At 46.5% G+C, this 23,662-nt stretch overlaps 1 protein-coding gene across 1 annotated transcript; it reads left to right on the top strand.

The window, feature by feature from the left end:
- The first annotated feature begins 1,740 nt into the window (after positions 1–1,740).
- LOC120943349 (E3 ubiquitin/ISG15 ligase TRIM25-like) lies at positions 1,741–3,452 on the top strand. Its single transcript, XM_040356590.1, has one exon. The coding sequence runs from the start codon at positions 1,801–1,803 to the stop codon at positions 3,331–3,333; it is 1,533 nt and encodes a 510-aa protein (XP_040212524.1). The 5' UTR covers positions 1,741–1,800; the 3' UTR covers positions 3,334–3,452.
- Positions 3,453–23,662: the final 20,210 nt, after the last annotated feature.

Genomic DNA, 23,662 nt, shown 5'->3' with positions numbered 1-23,662 from the left:
AGTTGACCAATGTAGGAGTAAATGTTGACCAACGTACGAGTAAATATTGACTACTGTACGAGTAAAAGTTGACCACTGTACAAATAAATGTTGACCGTTGTATGAGTAAAAGTTGACCATTGTACGAGTAAATGATGACCATTGTATGAGTAAAAGTTGACCACTGTACAAATAAATGTTGACCGTTGTATGAGTAAAAGTTGACCATTGTACGAGTAAAAGTTGACCATTGTATAAATAAATGTTGACCATTGTATGAGTAATGCCACGTACACATGATCATTTAAACCGATGAGAATGGTCTGATGGACCGTTTTCATCGGTCAAAACCGATCGTGTGTGGGCGCCATCGGTTATTTAACCATCAGTTAAAAAAAAGCCAACTTGTTTTAAATTTAACCGATGGATTCCTAACCGATGGGAAAAAAAACGATCGTTAGTAGGCACAACCATCGGTTAAAAATCCATGCATGCTCAGAATTAAGTCTACACATGCTTGGAAGCATTGAACTTCGTTTTTTTCAGCACGTCGTTGTGTTTTACGTCACAGCGTTCTGACACAATCGTTTTTTTTAACCGATGGTGTGTGGGCGCGACTGACCATCAGTCAGCTTCATCGGTTAACCGATGAAAACGGTCCATCGGTCCCTTCTCATCGGATGGACTGATCGTGTGTACGCGGCATAGAAGTTGACCACTGTACGAGTAAAAGTTGACCACTGTACAAATGTTGACCATTGTATGAGTAAAAGTTGACCATTGTACGAGTAAAAGTTGACCACTGTACAAATGTTGACCATTGTATGAGTAAAAGTTGACCATTGTACGAGTAAAAGTTGACCACTGTACAAATGTTGACCATTGTATGAGTAAAAGTTGACCATTGTACGAGTAAAAGTTGACCACTGTACAAATGTTGACCATTGTATGAGTAAAAGTTGACCATTGCACGAGTAAATGTTGACCACTGTACCAGTAAAAGTTAACTTTTGTAACCCCTGAAAAATTTTAAACTCTGTATATACATGTATTTCATTTTGTATTGTTTTTCTATCTCAGCCAATGTCCTTGGCATCATACTAACTCTCCTGCCACATATTTCACATTCCTAAGCCTCTGATAAGTAACTAGCCCCCCTATGTATTGCTCACAATTGTAATATTAATGTGATACAATTTCTCACTTTTCTTCATACTTACTGGGATGTTGGCACATTTGATCTACTTTTATAGTCAGCTTAACAGAGGCGATACTCCCCCTTTTTTGTGATACAATTGTAACAATAATGTGATACCTACGTAAGCATGGTTAAAAAAAACTCAACATTCCGAATAAACAGAACAGTCATTTGGAAAGATGCTGGGTGTTTTTGTGTCGCAGTCGTTATTAATTTGGAACTACTAATCAATATCAGGATAGAAGTTGCCCATCTAAAAAAAAATTGCAAGACAGTCCTGTCACTTCATCTTCGACTGCATGCAAATGTGGAAAAAAGTATTTATAATAAAATCCTAAACTATAAAAGGGTCATATAAATATAAAAAGGTAATCCATATACTGAATACCATCATTACTGCTATTACTGGTTTTACCCCATTTAGTTACCAGAAAACCAAATTTTCACTATAGTGGGGCTTTAATTACAGCCATGGGAGACAGCACAAATAGTTAATATTTTGTGTAGCACACACAGATATACAGTACATACTCTGAGCTGCGTGACGGAGGTTGTAGCTTGTTTTACCACGCCTTCTATGTGAAGATCTGATATGCGGTGTTTGCTTTCATTTCCTACGAACAATGGCGCTCCTACGAGATGAACTGAACTGTTCTATCTGTCTGAGCCTTTATACCGACCCTGTAATGTTGTTCTGCGGGCACAACTTCTGCCGAGGATGTATTGAGCAGGTGTTAGATACCCACAATCCGTCTACAGATTACACCTGTCCTGAATGCAGAACGGAATTTGAGCAACGTCCTACATTGCTGAGAAACCTGAAGCTGTGTAATATAGTGGAGCACCTGTCTCCTAGACAGCCAGCGCAGCAAGAGGAGACCAACCCCTTCTGCACCTATTGTGAGTTTGATATACCGGCTACTAAATCCTGCCTGCGCTGTGAAACATTCCTGTGCGACAACCATTTGACGAAACATAACAAGTCGGTGGAACATTTGTTATCTGAACCCACCACTTTTCTAAAGAACAGGAAATGTTCGATTCATAAGGAATTTCTTAAATACTACTGTGCCCAGGATTCCATCTGTATCTGTGCTTCCTGTTACCAGGTTGGTTCGCACAAGGGTCACCCAGTAGAGCATTTGACCATAGCTTCTGAGAGGAAACTTCAAAATTCTCTGATGAAGCTAATCGCAGACAGACAGGAGCTGGAAGACAAGGTTGGAAGACTTAAGGAGCAGAAAAGGAAGGTTCTACAACAAGCCGATACCTTGAGAAAGGGAATGAAGGTGTTCTTTACAAAGTTGATGAAGGAGATTCAAATCTTACAGAAGACGGTCCTCACTGAGATCTCCAGACAGAAAGGTCATGCGCTTCTTCAAGTCACGAACCTAATGCAAAATCTAGAAACAAGGAAGGATGAACTGTCTAAGAAGATTTATAAAACCGAAGAGCTACTCCACTTATCCGACCCTTTAACCGTCTTATTGGAAGAGCCGGACAAAGATGAGAGCTGGCGTGTGCCAGATGTTGCCATTTATTTGGATGAAATGCCCGTCCAGTTGGTTTTAAATCGAAGTCTGTCAAGACTGGTGGATATTTCCGTGGAACTCAAAGAAAACATTTTGATGCCCAACGTCTCCAGTGTGTTGATGGATATCAGAACGGCGTGCAATTATATATTTGTCTCGTGCGACTTAAAGTCTGCCTCTTACGTGCAAGTAGATCAAGGTTATCCAGAAGGGCCAGAGCGGTTTACATCATGCCAGGTGTTAAGTAGCCGTAGTTTCAGCACCGGCAAATGTTACTTGGAAGTGGACGTTAGCAAGGCCAAAGAGTGGATAGTAGGCATGGCCTATAACAGCATGGAGAGGAAAGCACTGGGGAATGACTCTTACATAGGCTATAATGATAAATCTTGGGGCCTGGAATACCGAAATGGTCTAATTGCCCGTCACAACAACATAACTGAAGATGTGGCCCCGGGCCCTCCGATGCAGCTTCTTGGAGTGTACGTCAACATGGACACTGGGGAGCTTTCATTTTATCAACTGTGTGATCAGATTAGACATTTACATACCTTTTCTGCCAGCTTTACTGAGGCTCTTCATGCTGCTTTCTATGTATTTCCAGATAGTTGCATATCAGTCCACTAGATGCTGAAGCTTTTAGTGGGCAATGGTAACGTTCACTTCAAGCCGTTCTCTTTTTTGCTTTTCAAGGTGTAAGGTGCACCATACCGACAGTAAAAATGGATGTAACCCCCAACTGAATGTCATTTTCTGTTTATCATAAACAATTTTCAACTTTTTTCATCTTTCCGTGCATTTTTGGCTGCTCTTTGCAGCTATTTCCTGTCTACATGCACTGTATCAATGGCTGCCTGGAATATCTCAGGATGGGTTTCCTTATGGTGACAACGAAGGACCATACCTACATAATGTGTGTTGAAGTGGCCATTTGCAGTCTTCATTGGTAGCCTGTATGACAAGGTGACAATGTAAGGGACTAACAGGGACACATAGCCAGAGCGTTGTCTTCCTGTAACAGGAAGTGCCTGAACAAAAGCAAGAACCTTCATGGCAAAATCACCTGGGCTGCTCATATTTATTGAAAGCTGTTGATTTAAAAACAAAGATTTTTTTTTTCTTTTTAATTACGTTAGTATGTTGAAGGTTATATGAGATTTTTATGATTGGGTTTATGTTTATGTTATGTTTATGTTACTTTATGTTAAAGGGGTTGTAAAGGTTCGTTTTTTATTTTCTAAATAGGTTCCTTTAAGCTAGTGCATTGTTGGTTCACTTTCCTTTTCCTTCGATTTCCCTTCTAAATGTTTTTTTTCTTTGTCTGAATTTCTCACTTCCTGTTCCTCCTCAGTAAGCTGTTCTTGCTGACTAACCCCCAGCCATAACGGCTCGGATGATAGGGGCAAGCTTACTGAGGAGAAACAGGAAGTGAGAAATTCAGACAAAGAAAAAAAAATTAGAAGGGAAATCGAAGGAAAAGGTAAGTGAACCTATTTAGAAAATAAAAAAATGAACTTTTACAACGCCTTTAAAGCGGAGTTTCACCCAAAAGTGGAACTTCCGCTTAATCCACTCCTCGCCCCCTTACATGCCACATTTGGCATGTAATTTTTTTTGGGGGGGGGGGAGTGGGGGCTTCAGGAGGAGTGGGACTTCCTGTCCCATTTCCTCCTTCCGCCGAGAGGCTGCTAAGGCGAATAGCCTAATCGCCTTTCTGCAGCCGCTCCCTGTAGGCGATCGCCTGGGACACGTGACAGGTCCCAGGCGATCGCCTGTGCAATTGCATGGCGCGGCGCCGCTCACGCATGCGCAGTGACGCTCGCGCATGCGCAGTGACGCTCGCGCATGCGCAGTGGGTACCCGGCCGCGAACTCACTTAGTCAGAAATAAGAACATAAAGACCAAATTTTACATGACACCAAGCTTTTGCTTTAAAAAAAATTCTATTCAAGTATGTATTCTTAAAGAAGGACTGCACTACATCTAAGCACTACAAGCCAGAAATGGTGTTTAATTTATTTGTAATATTCAAAGAAAATTCACCCATCCATCCAAGTCTCCATGCTTTATTTTGCTGAGAAATCACCCTAAAACAGCGGTCATCAACCCTGTCCTCAGGGCCCACTAACAGGCCAGATTTTATGTATTACCTTGGGGAGATGCAGACTAGAATACTGCAATCACTGAGCAGCAAATGATATCACTTGTGTTTGATGTATTTCAGTTATCTTGCAAACCTGGCCTGTTAGCGGGCCCTGAGGACAGGGTTGATGACCACTGTTTTAATGTGATTTCTCAGCAAAATAAAGCATGGAGACTTGGATGGATGGGTGAGTTTTCTTTGAATATTAAAAATATTGAATGTTAAAAAGCAGCTTGAGAAAGGTGCGTGCTGTGATTCTCATCACCTCACGGCGCTAGCACTGAAACGCGTTGCATCCTGGTCCTGACGTCACTCCGCCTCACGCCGCGTCCCAGCATAGACCTGCCGCTTGCGTTCCAGCCCTCTGTCTGGTAGCCGCAGTGACACCCGGAAACCGCCGTTTGGACAGTGAACCGGCACCCCCACCAGTGTTGCAAACCGTCTGTATTTTTACGGACAGTTTCGTAAAAACAGGCACTTTTTTCCCCCGTTCGTAAATGTACGTGGTTGCGGAAATGTGGCAGTAAAAATAGCCGAGATCGGTTCGGCTTGGAACTGCGCATGGAGATTGGAGGCAGGGGGTAATGGTGGCTGTGGTGGCACCGCAGAGGGGGGTGGAGGCAGGGGAAGATTGGAGGCAGGGGGTGTTAGTGGCAGGGGGGATGGAGACAGGGGTTGTTGGTGGCACCGCAGAGGGGGATGGTGGCAGGGGGTGATTGGAGGCAGGGGGCCTGGGGGAGATTAGAGGCAGGGGGAGATTGGAGGCAGGGGGTGTTAGAGGCACGGAGTGTTGGTGGCACCGCAGAGGGGGATGGTGGCAGGGGGTGATTGGAGGCAGGGGGCCTGGGGGAGATTAGAGGCAGGGGGAGATTGGAGGCAGGGGGTGTTAGAGGCACGGGCTGTTGGTGGCACCGCAGAGGGGGATGATGGCATCGCAGAGGGTGGGGATGGACACAGGGGTTGGTGGCACCGCAGACGGGGTTGGAGGCAGGGGGTGATTGGAGGCAGGGGGAGATTGGAGGCAGGGGGAGAGTGTGGCACCGCAGAGGGGGGTGAAGGCAGGGGGTGTTGGTGGCAGAGGGGGATGGAGGCAGGGGGTGATGTGACTAAATAATTTGCCCCTATTATATCGAAAATAACAAAAATATGTTTTTTTACCTTAATATCTACCTTAAATCACATTGCTATTTGCCTAGCGTACTTGTTTGCAGCCTAAATACTGAAATTTGCACCTAAAAATGTAATTTAGTAACTTTTGTGAAATGCCAGTAAAAACGTGGCTGCGCCAATAAATTTCGGGTGTCGTGCCAGTAAATTTCAATCTGGTAGGTTGGCAACACTGACCCCCACATGCGGCGAAGCGCAGCCAGCACCTATAGCTGCAGGGACCATCCACACGAGCTGAGGATTGACTGTCAGTCGGACTACCACACATGCCTGCATACAGTAACCACTATGTGAGTGCTTTGATACTTTTTTATTATGAAAGTGTACAGTTCTATCTAAGTGGCGCCTGCTCTCTGTTTCTCTCTTAGGACAGGGTTGATGACCACTGCCCTAAAAAACACCCCTTAGCAATCCTGGCAGTGGCCATCTTGAGTAAGGGCAGGCGATTCATGTAGCATTTACTTCCTGGAATCCATCTGCTCTTAGCTCAGGCATGCAGACCAGGAGTGGGGTAGGGATCTCGCGCCAAAAAAATTAAGTGCAAAATAAATGAATAAATGAATAAAGCTGCTCCCCACAAAAAGGTGCTTCCTGATGACGACATAACTTAAAACGTACGTCGAGGCGACACGCAGACCACGCACAGTAAACTTCCGGTCCGGCTGGTTTCTCGGCTCTGCGAGGTGAAGCGCACGCCGCAGACTCCATCAGCGTGGACATCACCCTCTCCAGCGATCGGGCATACGATCCTCTGATCCACAAAGCCTAAAGCCTCAGTGCCGGGATGCGGGCACCGCTAAAGTAAGCCTCCATTCGGCATTGTTTATGTTTTAATCTTTTTAATAAACAGTATTATACCATGGCGATATCTCTCTTTTATATCTTATGACGCTCCATACCAGCTGACCAGCAGGAACTCCAGGCGTTAAAATTTTGTCCATAGGTGACAAAAAAGCTGTATTTGACCTCTTTCTAACGAACTAGGTCAACTCCATGCGGTAAGGGTCCATCTTTCTATACACGCTTGGGTGATTTAGACCGGTGGAGGTGGAATCCTACTAACCCATTTAATCACACGCACAGTGAAATCAAGAATTCTATGGACATCTATTAGACCATTTATTCACTTTATGGACTTTTGTTGTGTGGCTTTGCACACTCCTTCTATTTATCCTACCACAAGTTTTTTAGAACTACTGCACTTTGATTGTTTTATTTAGCATCATTATTATTATTGCACATGCACTTTATGTACATATTTGTATATCTTTTATTGTATTATTGGCTCACTAGCGCCCCCTTATCCAGGAGGGCGTACTTAGATGAACTTCTCCTCCCGTCCTGAAGACTCCAGGGATGTATGACATCATTTGCCTAGGCAACAAACCAGGAAATAACAGTAGAACAGTAGAAAAAAAGTTCAAAACAAGTAAATATATTAACTTTTCTATCTAATTACCAACGCTAGCAGCATAAGGAGTGAAGTTCCACTTTAACAAAAAAAATTTCAAAATGTCAGATAGTGTGTATGGGCCTTAAGGAGTGGACATTTATGTGAAAATTCTAGGATGAAGTGCTGGTGATGTTATGCACTTACAGTATCTAAGTTACACTAGCACCCTATTTGTATTAATAAATGTCATATACCCTGCGGTGTGCAGCCAAGTAATATTTCTGATCTCACCACACCTAGACTGCAAATTACTTTGCTTTGCTGTCACACCTACCACAAATAAGCTGACAATAGGGAACTGTATTCCCAGCTCATACTTTTAATTGTTACAATATTAAATGCGCTGAGAAAATGCAGAGTACTGACAGCAGTGTCACTTTTTTAACCACTTCCATACAGGGCTTTTATACCCACCTCAATACCGGGCCTATTCTGGCACTTCTCTCCTACATGTACAAATCATCATTCTTTTGCTAGAAAATTACGCAGAACCCCCAAACATTATATATGTTTTTTTAGAAGACACCCTAGAGAATAAAACGACGGCCATTGCAACGTTTTATCTTGCACGGTATTTGCGCAATCATTTTTCAAATGCCTTTTTTTTGGAAAAAAATTGTTTCATGAATTAAAAAAATAACAAAACAGTAAAGTTAGCCCAATTTTTTTGTAAAATATGAAAGATTAGGTTACACCGAGTAAATAGATACCTAACATGTCACGCTTTAAAATTGCGCACACTCATGGAATGGCGCCAAACTTCGGTACTTAAAAATCTCCATAGGCAACGCTTTGAAATTTTTTACAGGTTACCAGTTTAGATTTACAGAGGAGATCTAGTGCTAGAATTGTTGCTGGCACTCTAACGCACGCGGCGATACCTCACATATGTGGTTTAAACAGCGTTTACATATTTCGGCGGGACTTGTGTGTGCGTTCGCTTCTGTGCGCAAGCTACCGGGGACAGGGGCGTTTTAATATTTATTTATTTTTTACACTTTTTATTTATTTATTTATTTATCACTTTTATTCCTATTACAAGGAATGTAAACATTCCCTGTAATAGGAAATGTGTGTGACAGGTCCTCTTTATGGAGAGATGCGGGGTAAATAAGACCCCGCATCTCTCCTCCAGGCTGGAAAGCATGAGATCGGTGAAAAAAATTTCACCGATCTCATGATTACTGTTGCTTAGTAGCCGCAATCGCGGCTTTGTTTACTTACGGGGACCCGGGCGTGACGTCATCACCTCGCGCCCGGGTCCTCCGACGGTCATAGAGATGACTGGTGACCATCTGGTCACCAGTCACCTCTATGCTTCCTGCCAGTGCTGGACAATTCTTTCTCCGGGCCCCGATGGCACGGGAGAGCCCGGAGAAGCACCGGATGGCGGCGGGAGGGGGGGGATGTCCCCTCCTGCCGCCTATAAGAACGATCAATCGGTGGAACCACCGCTATGATCATTCTTATGTTGCACAGAAGAGCTGCAGGCATCATTCAGATATCCCCCCGCAAAGCCCAGGACGTCATATGACGTCCACCCAGGATGGGAGATCCCATCTGTGGACGTCATATTACAATAGGCAGGTATTGAAGTGGTTAAAAGTTGTTTCTTTTGTTTTGTTTTTTAGTCTAACAACAGCAGCGATCATCAGTAAATGGATATGTCTATTGATTAAAGGCTTCATGCGCATGGAAGTACAGTGTGCAGAGCCTGCGTAATGACATTCCCAGGGTCTACTGACACTGTGCTGCCGGGGCTGCTGTACGCGGTTGGCACTTGGGTTTACGTAAAACACTCGCATGCGCACTGACGTGCTCCTAATCCAGATAGTGTGTGTTCAGAGCATACAGTATGTCAGGGCACATGTGGGTGTTTTACGCAAACCCTGGCACACAATCACGTACAGCCGCCTCTTTTAGACATGTGCACTGCCGAAAGATTTGTTCATTTTAGTTTTCGTTTTATTCGTGTTTTTTTTGGGTCATTTGCTATGAACGCAATTCGCAAATTAGAAAATGCTAAAACCCGAAAATAAGAAAGAAAATCCAAAAATTCAAAAGAATAACTGACTAACTAATAATAACTAACTATTAAATGAATGGTATTGGAATTTATTTTCAAATTTGGCTGTTAGTGAACGTAACTAATACAAATTTATCCAAAGTTCCGAATTATCCGAAATAACGAATGCCGCATCTAAACAAATGGAACGGAATGAAATTAATAATAGTTAAACGTTTTTATTATTATTATTATATATTATTATTATTAATTTGTTACGTTCTATTCATTTAGATACAGCATTCGTTATTTCGGGTAATTCGTAACTTCTGAAAAATGTTTTTATTGAAGAATTTTCAACACAAGACATAGTACAGTTAGACAACACAAGACATGGACAGCTCAACGTCATACAATTCTTCATGAGATGCAGCTGATACATCAAAGAGACAGTAACCCTTGCAAACTAGACATGGTAACATACTGAGGTTCGTATCCAGGGCCGTCTTTACTGCAGGGCAAATGGGGCAGGTGCCCTGGGCCCTGTCACTGTTGGGGGCCCAAAGCAACCCCCTCTAAAAAAAAAAAAAAAAAAAAAATTTTTTTTTTTTTTTTTTTTTTTTTAGGGGTTCGGAGGCCCCCAGGGCCCCAGATGGCAACCCCCCTTGTTTTATTTTATTTTTAAATAAAAATTTTTTTTTTTTTATATATTTTTATTTTTTATTAAAGGGACAATTTTTTTAAGGGGTTTATTTTATTTTTTATTAAAGGGACAATTTTTTTTAGAGGTCTGGGGGTCCCCAGGGGCCTGTAGTTCCCCAGGGCCCCGGATGACAACCCCCCTTTTTTTTATGAAAAAATATTTTTTTATATATTTCTTTATTTCTTTTATATATATATATATATATATATATATATATATATATATATATATATATATATATATATATATATATATATATATATATATATATATTATATAAATGTTATTATTATTATTATTATTAAAGGACCCAGAGGTCCCCAGGGCCCCGGATGGCAACCCCCCTTTTTTTTATAAAAAAACATTTTTTTTATATTATTTTATTTCTTTTTTTTCTTTTTATTTCTTTTTTATATATATATATATATATATATATATATATATATATATATATATATATATATATGTATATATATATATATATATATATATATATATATATACATAATTTTTTTTTTTTTTTTTTTTAATTAAAGGGCTCAGAGGTCCCCAGTGCCCCATGTGGCAAACACCCTTTATTTTTTTTATTTTTGTTTATTTTTGTTTATATATATTTTTTTATTTTTTTTTATTAAAGGGCCCAGAGGTCCCCAGGGCCCTGGATGGCAACCCCCCTTTTTTTTTATAAATGTTTCTTTTTTATATATATTTTTTTATTTTTTATTAAAGGGCCCAGAGGTCCCGGATGGCAACCCCCTTTTTTTTGTAATTTATTTTTATTAAAAAAAAATTATTAAAGGGCCCAGAGGTCCCCAGGGCCCCAGATGGCAACCCCCTTTTTAAAATATATTTTTTATATATATTTTTTATTTCTTTTTTTCTTTTTATTAAAGGGCCCAGAGGTCCCCAGGGCCCCAGATGGCTACACCCCTTTTTTTATATATATTTTTCTTTATTTCTTTCTTTATTTCTTTTTTTGTAAAGGGCCCCTTGCTTCTAAATTCGCGGCAGCCCCCCCTGCTTCTCAATTTGAGGCGGCAGCACCCCCCCATCCCGGTTCTCTGCTCCAGGGGGCCCATGCCTGAAGCTGTGTAAGTGGCCCCATAATTCCTGATGGCGGCCCTGCCGCCCGTTAAGCCCCTGTGCTGCCCACAAATCAGGCTGAAAATCATCAGCGGCACGCAGCCAGTGACAGTACTGCTTCCCTTCCCAGTGTTTTAAAATGTACAGCACCCCTGGCTTCCCTTTAGACGTGCACTTCTCCCTTCCTGCCACTGGGTGCTGCTTGTATATTAAAGTGAATTAGAATGTGAATTTATAACATCCCCAGTTTGCTCTTCCCGAGGCTGACTTCTTCATGTCCTGCTCCTCAAGGTATGTCACTGTTTGCTAATCTATATTGTAAATAGAAGTTTTCTGTAGAGTGTGCCCAAAGTCTTTATAATATTTGATGATTCACTGCAGGTCTGGTCAGTGTTTTAAAAAGTTGCTCTATTTTACACATGGCATGGCATGGGGTCACAGCACCATCTGTCCATTCTGCTTTAGCACCATGGGACCCCATGCCATGCCATGTGTAAAATAGAGGAACTCTTTAAATCACAGACCAGACCTGCAGTCCAGGCTGAGTAAGGCCTCAGAGCACATGGCATTACTGTCTGTATTTAACTGCTTGATGGGCTTATTTTGGGCCTGGCTGGTTCACATATATGTGTTTTGGAGGCCCACATTTGCGCAGGCACAGCAGCCCATTCATTTGAATGGGCCGCCATGCCTGCGTTTCCTGCAAAGAAAAGCTCATGCCTCATGTAATAGGCTGCGCACACGGCACGCCTATGCCCATCAAGCACTGAAATACAGCACTGTCTGTCCATTCTGCTGTCTCCTGTGACTTATCTGCAGTTCCCGCACTGTCAAACTTGCTGCATTTTTAGACGTTTAGGTCACGCTTTTAAAAACACAGTGCGTTTGTGTGTGCAAGAACTGCAGGTAAGTAGCATGGTGCAAAAGCAGAATGGATTTCAAGGCAACTGTATTTTTAAAATGCTGAATGCACCTTTTTTCTGCAGGAAACAAAGGCATGGCAGCTCATTCAAATCAATGGGCTGCTGTACCTGCACAAATGAGGACCGCTAAAACATACATGTGAACCAGCCAGGCCCAAAATAAGCTGGAGGGGGGCCCAAAAAAAATGTTTGCCCAGGGCCCAAACCATATTAAAGACGGCCCTGTTCGTATCAACCGACATATTCAAGGAAGGAGGTGGTGGGGGAAGGGGAATGTCTCTTCCACCAAAAACAAAAAAAGAAAAGAAGAATGAAAGAATGTCTTAGCCAGCAGTCTCCGGCTCCTCCACCCAGACCCGCCATATCTTGTCATATTTCTGCGGACATCCGCGATTGGCATATGTGTCTTTATATAGGGGAAGGCTGGTGTTTACCAGGCGCCGCCACTGTACCAGGGATGGGGGTGAGGGTTTTTTCCAATGCATGGCCACATTTTTACGGGCATAAAAGAGCAGTACGCTCACTAGTGTGCGTTTGGCTGAGGTTCGGACAACGTTGTCTATGATGCCCAGAAGGCAAACCTCCATAGTCAAGGGCAAGTGAGTCCCAGCAATTTTGTTGGTCAGTTCCAACACCGCCCCCCAATAATGCACCACCTCTGGGCACTGCCAGAAAATATGTGAAAAATCGCCTGGGGAGGCGCCACAGCGCCAGCACTCCTGTGAGTGCGTGGGGTTAATTTTGTGCAGCCTGTGGGGGGTAAAGTATGCCCTATGCACTATTTTGTATTGCACTAGCCTGTCACGAACTGACACCAACGTGGAGAAGGGAAGGTCCCATATGTCATCCCAGTCGTCTGTATCTAATGTGGGAATGTCCGTTTGCCACCTGGCTCGCAGCCCGTCAAGGGGAGGGAGGGACACAAAGAGTAGGAAGGAGTATACGTGCGAGGTGGGCTTCACACCACAATCAAATCTAAGTGTCCTCTCCAACTCCGACTGGGCCACGATACAGGAGGACAAAGGGAACTGCGCCGAGAAAGCGTGTGATAGTTGTAGGTATCGAAAACGATAGTGAGAGGGCAGATTAAATTCAGATGAAAGCTCGGCAAAGGTTTTCAGCGCGTTCTGCGAAACAATATGTGATATCAGTTTCACGCCGTGCTTTGACCACGCAAGGGGATCTAACAGTCTGTAAAAATGGTCCAAGGTAGGGTTTTTCCAGATCGGGGCGTTGGGTGAAATTTCAGTGGGCTTACATTTTTCAATGGCCAGGCCGGTTCGCCACGCCCGCAGGGTGGTGGTCATAGAGGGGGTCAGAGAGTAAGGCGCGCGGGGGCCCCTGAAAAGCAAAAGCTGAAGGGCCTCCATCGAGCCAACCACCGAGGCCTCAAGAGCAGTGGAGGTATTTGTACCATCCGGCTTCAGCCACCAGGCCGCCGTTACCAGCTGGGCGGCGAGGTAGTACTTGTGGCAGTCAGGAAATGCCATCCCACCCTGCGTTCGCGGCCTCATTAAGGTAGATCATTTTTTTTTTTTTTAAATAAACATTTTATTGAAAGTTTTCAACAATACAGCAATATCCAGAACATATGCATATCAGTCAAATTTCAAATGAAATCTTATCAGGAACTTATGGTATTTAAGTAAACATTACAGAAAATCATGTCATATAAATTAAGTCGATGACAATGGTATCTTATACATGGGTCAAGTCCTAATAACAAGAGTTCAATTTGTGAATATTGAAGCCCGCATTGACAGGCGAGTATGAAACATCGTATCTCCGAGCTGAGCATTCGTGACAGGAGCCCATCTCTGCCCTACCCACCCCTTAACGGGGACTTTCTGTGGGCAGCGCAGAGCGGGGATGGGCAAGAAAAGAGAAAAAAAAAAAAAAAAAAGGGAGTGAAGAAGGTACCTGGCTAATAAATCTATGGGAGGAAGCAATCTCTAGTGTCATGTTCAAGTTTTTCCTAAGTACCAGATGGTACTTGTGTAGGGGGGTTTCTATATTGTGTCCAGCAAGACCATGTTTGTCTGTACTTCTCGTGTGTGTCTTTAGTTTGGTGGATAAGGCGTTCCATTTCCTCTATTTTGTCAGCCCGTACATGCCAGTCTTCAATTGTCGGGATAGTTTTAGACTTCCAGTATAAAGGAATGCATTGAGTGGCTGCATTTATAAGGTGGAATGTTAGTGATTTCCGGTATTGTTGTCTTGGGATGGGGGTATGATGAAGCAGGAATTGCGCTGGGGTAAGGCTTATAAATATTGTAGTTATTTGCACAATGTGTTCATGTACCTCTTTCCAAAATTGGACTAGTGAAGGACAGTCCCACCAGATGTGCAGAAACGAGCCTTCCGCCCCATCACACCTCCAACAAGACGAGGTCACCGTCGGGAAAATTTTGTGAAGTTTTTCTGGTGTTCGATACCACCTGGTACAAAGCTTATATCGATTCTCTTGTGCTGAGACATTGATAGATCCTTTGTGTGTGTGTTCCCAGATAATGTCCCAGTCCTCGTCAGATAAGGACATAGAGAGATCCTTGTCCCAAGCTGAGCGAGTATTTGAGGAAGGAGCTGACTCCGGTATCAATAGTGAGTGTAAAGTGGAAATCAAATGGCGCCTTGGTTCTCCCCCAGTGCATATTTGTTCTAAGGGCGTGAGATCTCTGCACCATTTCCGATGTGTCTGGGTTGGACCTAAAAAGTGTTTGATTTGAAGATATTTGAATACGGACATGTTCACTTGAGGGAGCGAAATAGTTAGATCTGGGTAAGCTAATAATTCACCATTGTGAAAAAATTGCTGAGCTCGAATGGCCTGGGAATTGGGGTCTATCACAGGATGTTTGTAAGATAAATTTGGAAGAAAATCTGGGTTGTGAGATAGAGGTGTCAACGGCCCCAGTGAGGGGGTTAATTTTAGGGAGCGACATATCACCTTAAAGTTTTGGAGTGTAGGACCGATTAAAGGGTGGTTCAGACAGTCTGTAGGAATCGAGCGCTGTTCAATCCATGGCAAATGGGTAATCGGGAAAGAAAGAAATGCGTTTTCCAAAGCAAGTAGATAATTTATACCTCGGCGAAGAGGTCCCCCAGATAAAAGAGGAAAAAAAGCAGATTTAATCTAGTAAAAAAGGACTTAGGCACCCACTGCGGCGAGTGGCGGAAGAGGTAGAGAAGCTTGGGGACTATTTTCATTTTGAGAAGATTCACCCTCCCCCATACCGACAGAGGAAGGTGACCCCATGCCTTGAATTTGGATTGGGCGTCTACCAAAACAGGGGAAAGATTAAGGGGGATAAAGTCAGAGGCCGAGGTAGAAACCTGTACTCCCAAGTATTTAAACGTGTCTACCCAGCATAGGGAGTTGTCCTGAGGGGAGGTAGATCTGGCAGCCTGGTCTATTGGGAAAAGGAGGGACTTGGACCAGTTCACTCTGAGTCCAGTGACCAGGGCGAACGTGTCCAGTACAGATAGAGCACCTTGCAGGGAGGGGCCAGCGTCATTTAGGAAAAGCAACATGTCATCAGCGTATAAGGCCACCCTCTCCTCCAGCAGACCCACCCTAAGTCCCTTAATGTGACAAGATGTGCGTAATGCCTCTGCTACTGGTTCGATGGCAAGGGCGAATAAAGCCGGGGAAAGAGGGCAGCCCTGCCTAGTGCCACGGGAAAGCTGAAAGGGGGCGGAAACACCACCGCCTAGGCGTACCGACGAAGTAGGGGCCCTGTAGATTACCTGTAACCAAGTTATAAAGAGTAATGGAAATCCCATCCGGCGCAGAGTCTCCCACAGGAAAGGCCACTCGACCGTGTCAAAAGCCTTTTCTACATCTAACGAGGCCACAGTCCTCGTTCCGGTATTAATGTGTCGGGTATGAATGTTAGTGAAGAGCCTCCGGAGATTAACGTCCGTAGACCTTCTGGGCATGAACCCCGTCTGGTCAGAGTCTATTACCGTGGGCAACATGGGGTATAACCGCAGGGCTAACAACTTGGTGAGTACTTTAAAGTCAGTGTTCAGTAGTGCAATAGGGCGGTAGGAGCCACAGGAAGTGGGGTCTTTGGGAGGCTTGTATATCAGTGTCAGGTGGGCATGGTACATAGAGACTGGGAGATTGCCATCAGCCAAACACGTGGTGTAGAGCTGAGCCAACAGGGGCGCCAGTAGGCTGGCATGGGCCCTATAGAAGTCTAGGGGAAGCCCATCCGGTCCGGGCGCCTTGCCCGGTGGAAAGGACTGGATGGCATTCTGGACCTCGAGAGCTGTAAATGGTTGTGTCAGGGCCTCCCTCTCCTGGTCAGAGAGCCAGCCCAGCGCCAAAGGATCTAGTAGGTCATTTAGCGTCTCGGGCCGGAAGTCCGCCGGCAGCCCAGACGAGTAGAGAGTTCCATAAAAGTCCCTAAAGGTCTGCAGTATGTCTTGAGGGGAGGACACAGTCCCCCCTCCTGGGGTCTGGAGGAGAGATATAGTCGTGAGAGGCTGATCATGTTGAGCCAACATGGCCAGAAATCGTCCATTCCTGTCACCCTGTTCGAAGGCCCTCTGCCTGCCCCTGTGCATTTCCAGATGAGTGGCCTCGGCCACGTGGAGGTGTAAGTCACGCTGGGCCGCCATCATCAGCTCAAAGTGATCCGATGAGGGGTCAGCATTGTATGTTGCAGTGCGGTCTGTAACCATTTGTTCTAAATCGCTCAGCTGTGCCGCAAGCTGTTTTTTGACACTGGCTATAGAGGAGATGTACTGCCCCCTTGTAAATGCCTTAAAGGTATCCCAGACTACGGCCGGGGGGGCCGTATCAGCATTTCTCTCCCAGAATTCAGTCAGTAGGGGGGGTACAGTAGCGGCCACGTCTGGATGATTTACCCATTGCACGCCTAGTCTCCAAAGAGCGGCACAACGCGAGGCCGGAGAGCGGAGCACCACCAACAGCGGGCTATGATCCGACAGACCGCTGGGAAGATAGTCCGCCTCCAACACATCCGCTAACAGTGCGGGATTGGAGAAGGCCAAATCTATCCGGGACGCGGTCTTGTAGGAAGCAGAGTAGCAGGAATATGCACGTACATCCGGGTGCTTCCACCTCCAGACCTCCTCCAAACCCACCGCCTGAGCCCAGACCAGTAGGTCGGAGGAACGGGACTTCGGCGGGGTAGGTCTATCTAGTTCTTGGGACAAGATGGCATTAAAGTCCCCCATCACCATAATCTTCCCCGGACAGAATGGCGCAATCTTATTCAACACATCATATAATAGTGCTGAAGAAAAGGGAGGGGGAATATATAAATTGACAACAATGTACCTCTGTGACCATAATGTAAAAACAAGTACCACATATTTACCCAGGGGGTCCGTGCGGACTTCTTCAATTACACAGGGAAAATTCTTATGAATAAGGATTGTCACCCCCCTGGCCTACGTGGAATATGTAGCATGTATCGCTCGCTGGACCCAGGGTTTTTTTAGGGTCAGGATCCTGCTGCCCATGAGGTGAGTCTCCTGGAGTAATACCAGTTGTGCTGGGCGGGACTTCAAATACTGAAAAAGGGTGGCTCTTTTAAACTTGGAGTTAAGACCCCTGACATTCCAAGACAGGATAGAGAATGAGTCAGGCGGGCGGTCAGCCATCTGGCCGAGGGAGTGGAGGGAGGGCAGGATATAAATATAGGAGCACCCCGAGACACCTCAGGAACAGCAAGACCCCGAGTACATCACAAATCATGTCAATAAAACCTGTGCAGGGCACCATCTTTACAGAGCAAAAGACATTGAGCATAACATACACATTTAACACAAAAAACAACAACAAACTTCCCAGGCACTGGGTGCCTATCCGACTATGTCCCATCCCTCCAGCAACTGCCTGAGGGGTGGGAATAGTTTTCCCCCGAACTAGATCAGTCAAAAACATAGGGTGTAAATGAGCCCTCAAACTCGGGCCCTACACGGCATCCGCAAGGCTGCCCTCTCACGGCTGAGGCCTGCGGTCAATGTCCATGGACACAATGCCCAAATGGGATAGGGCACACAAAAGAAAAAAAAATTAGGACAAAAAATAAATTCAGAACAAAAGAAATAAGAATCAGCATAGAACACAAGTGCAGGGGGGGGGGGTTTTGACGGCCTCCGCGCGTCGCAGCTCTTGGACTTCTGAGTGATGCGCCTCCATGTCGGCGCGCTGAGCTACCAACTCTATATAGTAGTATGGGCAGATTCCCTGCCTGGGCAGGGTATAGGGGCCAAGGCTCGGGGGGTAACGACACTCGGAGTGAAATGCCACGGTGAGGGAGCAAAGTCAGCACATCAGAAGGATAAAAGATAAAAAAATAAGAAAAAAATAAAAAAAAAATCAAGAAAAACAAATAAAGTGTATGTGGTGATAAAACAAGAGGGGTATGGGGAACCGGATCCCAGTCCACAATGTAGAGTGAAAACTTTTGGGGGACACAAAAGCAGTTATCTCCCCACAGCGGCAGGATCAGGGACCAAGGGCAACATCAGCCAGCAGAGAACGGATGGTGGTGGCACAGTGGAAAGAGGGAGAACCACAGAACAGCACATCAGGGTGAGGAAGGGGGGAAACCGACCATCATCGAGATCCAAGAGGCCATATTCTGTTACCACAAACCAAGGATAAGTCCCCACCACAGCGAGGGGGGGGGGTGGGGGAAGGGGTGACCCAGGGAAAGAGCAGAAAACTAGCCGCCATACTTGCCACGAGGTATACCTCATCCGCGGGCCTCAAGCCACGACATAGCCGCGTCCGGGTCCGTGAAGAAGCGCGTGCGATCCCCATCTATCACCCGCAACTTGCTAGGGTACAGCAGGCTGAATTTAAGGCCTTGGTCTCGCAGACTTCTCCGTACCTCTGTGAAGGAGCGACGCTGGCGTTGCACCTCGGGAGAGTAGTCCGGGAACAGCATGATCCTGGCTCCCTCATACATCAGATCCCTCTTTTCTCTGGCAGCCGCCAGGATGCGATCTCTGTCCCGATAGTTCAGTAGGCGAAGCAGGAAAGGCCGCGGAGGGGCCCCTGGAACCGGAGGCTTAGGAGGAACCCTGTGTGCCCGCTCGACCACTAATGTGGGTGGCATAGCTGGTAGGCCTAGCAGGGAGATGAGGAAGGTTTCTGTGAATTCCGCAGGCTTGGGCCCTTCCGCCCGCTCCGGGAGGCCCAGGACCCTGATGTTGTTTCTCCTGAGCCTATTCTCCGTGTCGATGGATTTCTCCTGCAGGGCTCTAACCTGCATCTGCAAGGCATGGAGATCCCTGGAGTCGGCCCTTGTAGAGTCCTCAAGCTGAGAGATGCGGCCCTCCGCCTCGACGAACCGGGCCCTAAATTTGTCCATGTCATGTCTAATGAGGCTGACATCCGCCACTAGATGGTCAATCTTCACCATCACGGAGTCCCGGCCCTCCTTGATGGCTGCCAGGAGTTCAGCATGAGAGGCGGCATGGGATGCCGATGGATTAGGCAGGGGTGGAAAATCGACGGACATCTCCAGGGCTGCGAGCCTCGTGGGCAAGATGGCCGCCTCGGCCTGGGCTCCAGGTGTCGAGGACGAACGGAGCTTGCCCGGCGACAGCGGAGGGGCTCGCGGGGTACCGGGTGCCTTCTTCCGCCCCAGGGTGCCTGCGAGACGGGTGTTGGATGCAGGAATCTGCGCTGGAAGTCAGTCAGGATAAGGGTAAGAGCGGAGCTCAGCTAACGCACGTCTGCTTCCTTTCACATCCCCTTGGCTATCGGGTAATTCGTAACTTCGGATGAGTTTGTATTCGTTACATTCACTAACAGCCAAGCTTGAAATGAAATTCCAATACCTATAATTTAATAGTTAGTAATAGTTAAAGCGGAGGTCCGGCCTAAAAATAAAGGGGTAGATTCAGGTACGGGCGTGCAATGATACGGCGGCGCAGCGTATCGTATTTACGCTATGCCGCCGTAACTTACAGGAGCAAGTGCTGTATTTACAGCACTTGCTCCGTAAGTTGCGGCAGCGTAGCGTAAATGGGGCCGGCGTAAGCTCGCGTAATTCAAATGTGGAAGGGGGGGCGTGTTTTATGTAAATATATGATGACCTGACGTGATTGACGCATGCGCCGTCCGTGTACATATCCCAATGTGCATTGCTCCCAAGTACGGCGCAATGGCGTATTGGTTTCGACGTGAACGTAAATTATGTCCAGCCCTATTCGTGAACGACTTACGCAAACGACGTAAAAAATTAAAATTTCGAAGCGGGAACGACGTCCATACTTAACATTGGCTGCGCCTCCTAATAGCAGGAACAACCTTACGCCGAAAAAGCCTAACGTAAACGACGTAAATAAATTGCGCCGGGCGTACGTACGATTGTGAATCGGCGTATCTAGGTAAATAGCATATTCTACGCCGACAACAACGGAAGCGCCCCTAGCGGCCAACGTTATATTGCACACAATTCTACGCCGCCGAAATCAAGTTACGTCGGTGGAGGAAGCCTATTTTTTAAGCGTATCTGCCTTTGAGAATCGGCGTAACGATACGCGGGCGCGGATTTCAAATTACAGCGGCGTATCTGGAGATACGCCGCCGTAAAAGGTACGTGAATCTACCCCAAATTTTTTAAAAAGCCAGCAGCTACAAATACTGCAGCTGCTGACTTGATAAATGGACACTTACCTGTCCAGGGCGCCCGCGATGTCGGCAGCCGAAGCCGATCAATCGCTCGGCTCTCGAATGCCCCCGACGCCATCCTCGGTGAGGGAATCAGGAAGTGAAGCGTTGGGGCTTCACTTCCCGGTTCCCTACTGCGCATGCACGAGTCACGCTGCGTGTCACAAAACAAAAGAAAGGATTCTTCAGAACAGCCGCACTCCGAACAAAAGTTGCCTTTATTGTAAAAATCTGAGAAAAAAAACAGCACTACATGTCACAGCATACTGGCAGATCTGACGCGTTTCACACTGTATTTAGTGTCCTCACTGGTCCCTGCTGTTTTCTGGGACCTGTGTGTTTCGCAGAAGACAGCGGGGGAGGACAGTTTAGGCGCCGGACATGACGTAGGTCACTGCGATCACCGCGGTGATCTATGTCAGGAAGTGGGAGCAAATACATGTATTGCTTTTGGAAAGCTCTCTGACCTGTGTGTCGGAGGAGGTTGCTATAAAATAGATTAGCAGCCAGCCAGAGGCGGCTCTCTAATTAGGCAGTCGCCTAAGGCCCCGTGCTTCCAGGGGCCCCGCGGCCGCCTAATCTACCTAACGTGTGTGTAGAAGTGGAGGGAATGTCCCCCGGTCTGTGTCCCCATGACCGTTTGTAAGGGGTACTCATAGTGCCTGGCCAGGGGCAGACTGACCGCCTGAGCACACCCGAGGTCCAAAAATCAGTGGATGGCTCTAGGTACTGCCCTCCCCTGGCTCCTCCTCTTCTGCCACGCTCCATGGATCTCTGCCATGTGCAGAGCACAGATAATGGCCGCAGCTGCAGCGGTCGAAGAAACTCCCTGAGGGACCCTGATCTGGCACAATCATCAAGGAGCCAGTCTGCCAGAGCCCGACAGTGACAGTATCCTGAGCAAAGGTTCCCCCGAAAATCACCACTGCCAGACGCCTGTGACCTCACATATACACAGAGCACAGATGATATTAATGCCATCTGGCATATAATGTCACCATCACCTCCATCCTCATCCCCCTGTGCCTGGCATCCCATCACCTGTCATCATCACCTCCATCCTCATCCCCCTGTGCCTGGCATCCCACCACCTGTCATCATCACCTCCATCCTCATCCCCCTGTGCCTGGCATCCCATCACCTCCATCCTCATCTCCCTGTGCCTGGCATCCCACCACCTGTCATCACCTCCATCCTCATCCCCCTGTGCCTGGAATCCCACCACCTGTCATCTTTACCTCCATCCTCATCCCCCTGTGCCTGGCATCCCACCACCTGTCATCCTCATCCACCTGTCCTGGAATCCTGCCACCTGTCATCATCATCTCCATCCTCATCCCCTCTCTCCACACTGCCCTCTCCTCTGCCCCCCCCCCATCTTCCCCTCTCTCCACACTGCCCCCCATCTTCCCCTCTCTCCACACTGTCCTCCCATCTTCCCCTCTCTCCACACTGCCCCCCCATCTTCCCCTCTCTCCACACTGCCCTCTCCACTCTGCGCCCCCCCATCTTCCCCTCTCTCCACACTGCCCTCTCCACTCTGTGCCCCCAATCTTCCCCTCTCTCCACACTGCACCCCCCATCTTCCTCTCTCTCCACACTGCCCTCTCCACTCTGCCCCCCCCATCTTCCCCTCTCTTCACACTGCCCTCACCATGTGTGGTTTGAACGACATTTACATACGTGTGCGTTCGCTTCTGAGCGCGAGCTACCGGGGACAGGGGCGTTTTAATTTATTTATTTATTTTACTTATTTATTTATTTATTTTTTTACTTTTTTTTTCGATCGCTTTTATTCCTATTACCAGGAATGTAAACATCCCTTGTAATAGGAATCACTGTGACAGGTCCTCTTTAAGGAGAGATGCGGGGTCAATAAGACCCCACATCTCTCCTCCAGGCTGGAAAGAATGAGATCGTGAAAACAAATTCACAGATCTCATTCTTACTAGCCGCAATTGCGGTTTGTTTACTTACGGGTAGCCGGGCGTGACGTCATCACATCGCGCCCGGGCCTCCGACGATCATAGAGATGATTGGTGACCATCTGGTCACCAGTTATCTCTATGCTTCACATCCGGCGATCATCTCTCCGGGCCCCCGATGGCACGGGAGAGCCCGGAGAAGCACCGGTTGGCGGCGGGAGGGGTGGGATCTCCCCTCCCGCCGCCTATAAGAACGGTCAAGCAGTGGAACTGCCGCTATGATCGTTCTTACGGTGCACAGGATCGCCGCCGGAAGAAAATGATATCTGAATGATGCCGCTAGGTGCAGGCATCATTCAGATATCCCTGCACAAAGTACAGGACGTCATATGATGTCCACCCGGGATAACAGATTCCCTTTTTGGACGTCAAATGACGGCGTGCGGTTTTGAAGTGGTTAAAGCCGAAATGCAGCCTCTCTGCAACGGTTATTCATTTTACTTACCCGATCCTCCTCTCCTACCCCGGCAGGAGGTGCCCCCAACAGTGGACTGTTCTTTGGCGTCCTGACAGCTAATGCAGGACCCTGCTCTGGTCTTGATGCCATCAATATCCTTTAGAGTGTTGGGGTGAAGATGCTGCAGGGACCAGTCCAGCTGCAGGGAGGAGGATCAGGTAAGTAACTCTTCTTTTATTGTTCCACACAAATGGCCCATTAACCCTTGCAGTGCGGGCACTGCATGGGATAATTTTTTTATTCGCCTGGAGTTGGGCTTTATCTCCTCTCTTCTTCATTCTCCGTCTCCAACCTTTTCATTCTCTTTTGCTTCCCTCTTCTTCTCTTCCTCTTCCACTTACTCTCTCTTTCTTAACCACTTGACCCCCCCCC

The sequence above is a fragment of the Rana temporaria genome, chromosome 6, assembly GCF_905171775.1.
Source record: "Rana temporaria chromosome 6, aRanTem1.1, whole genome shotgun sequence".
NCBI lineage: Eukaryota > Metazoa > Chordata > Amphibia > Anura > Ranidae > Rana > Rana temporaria.
This window is presented reverse-complemented; position numbering and strand designations above follow the sequence as displayed.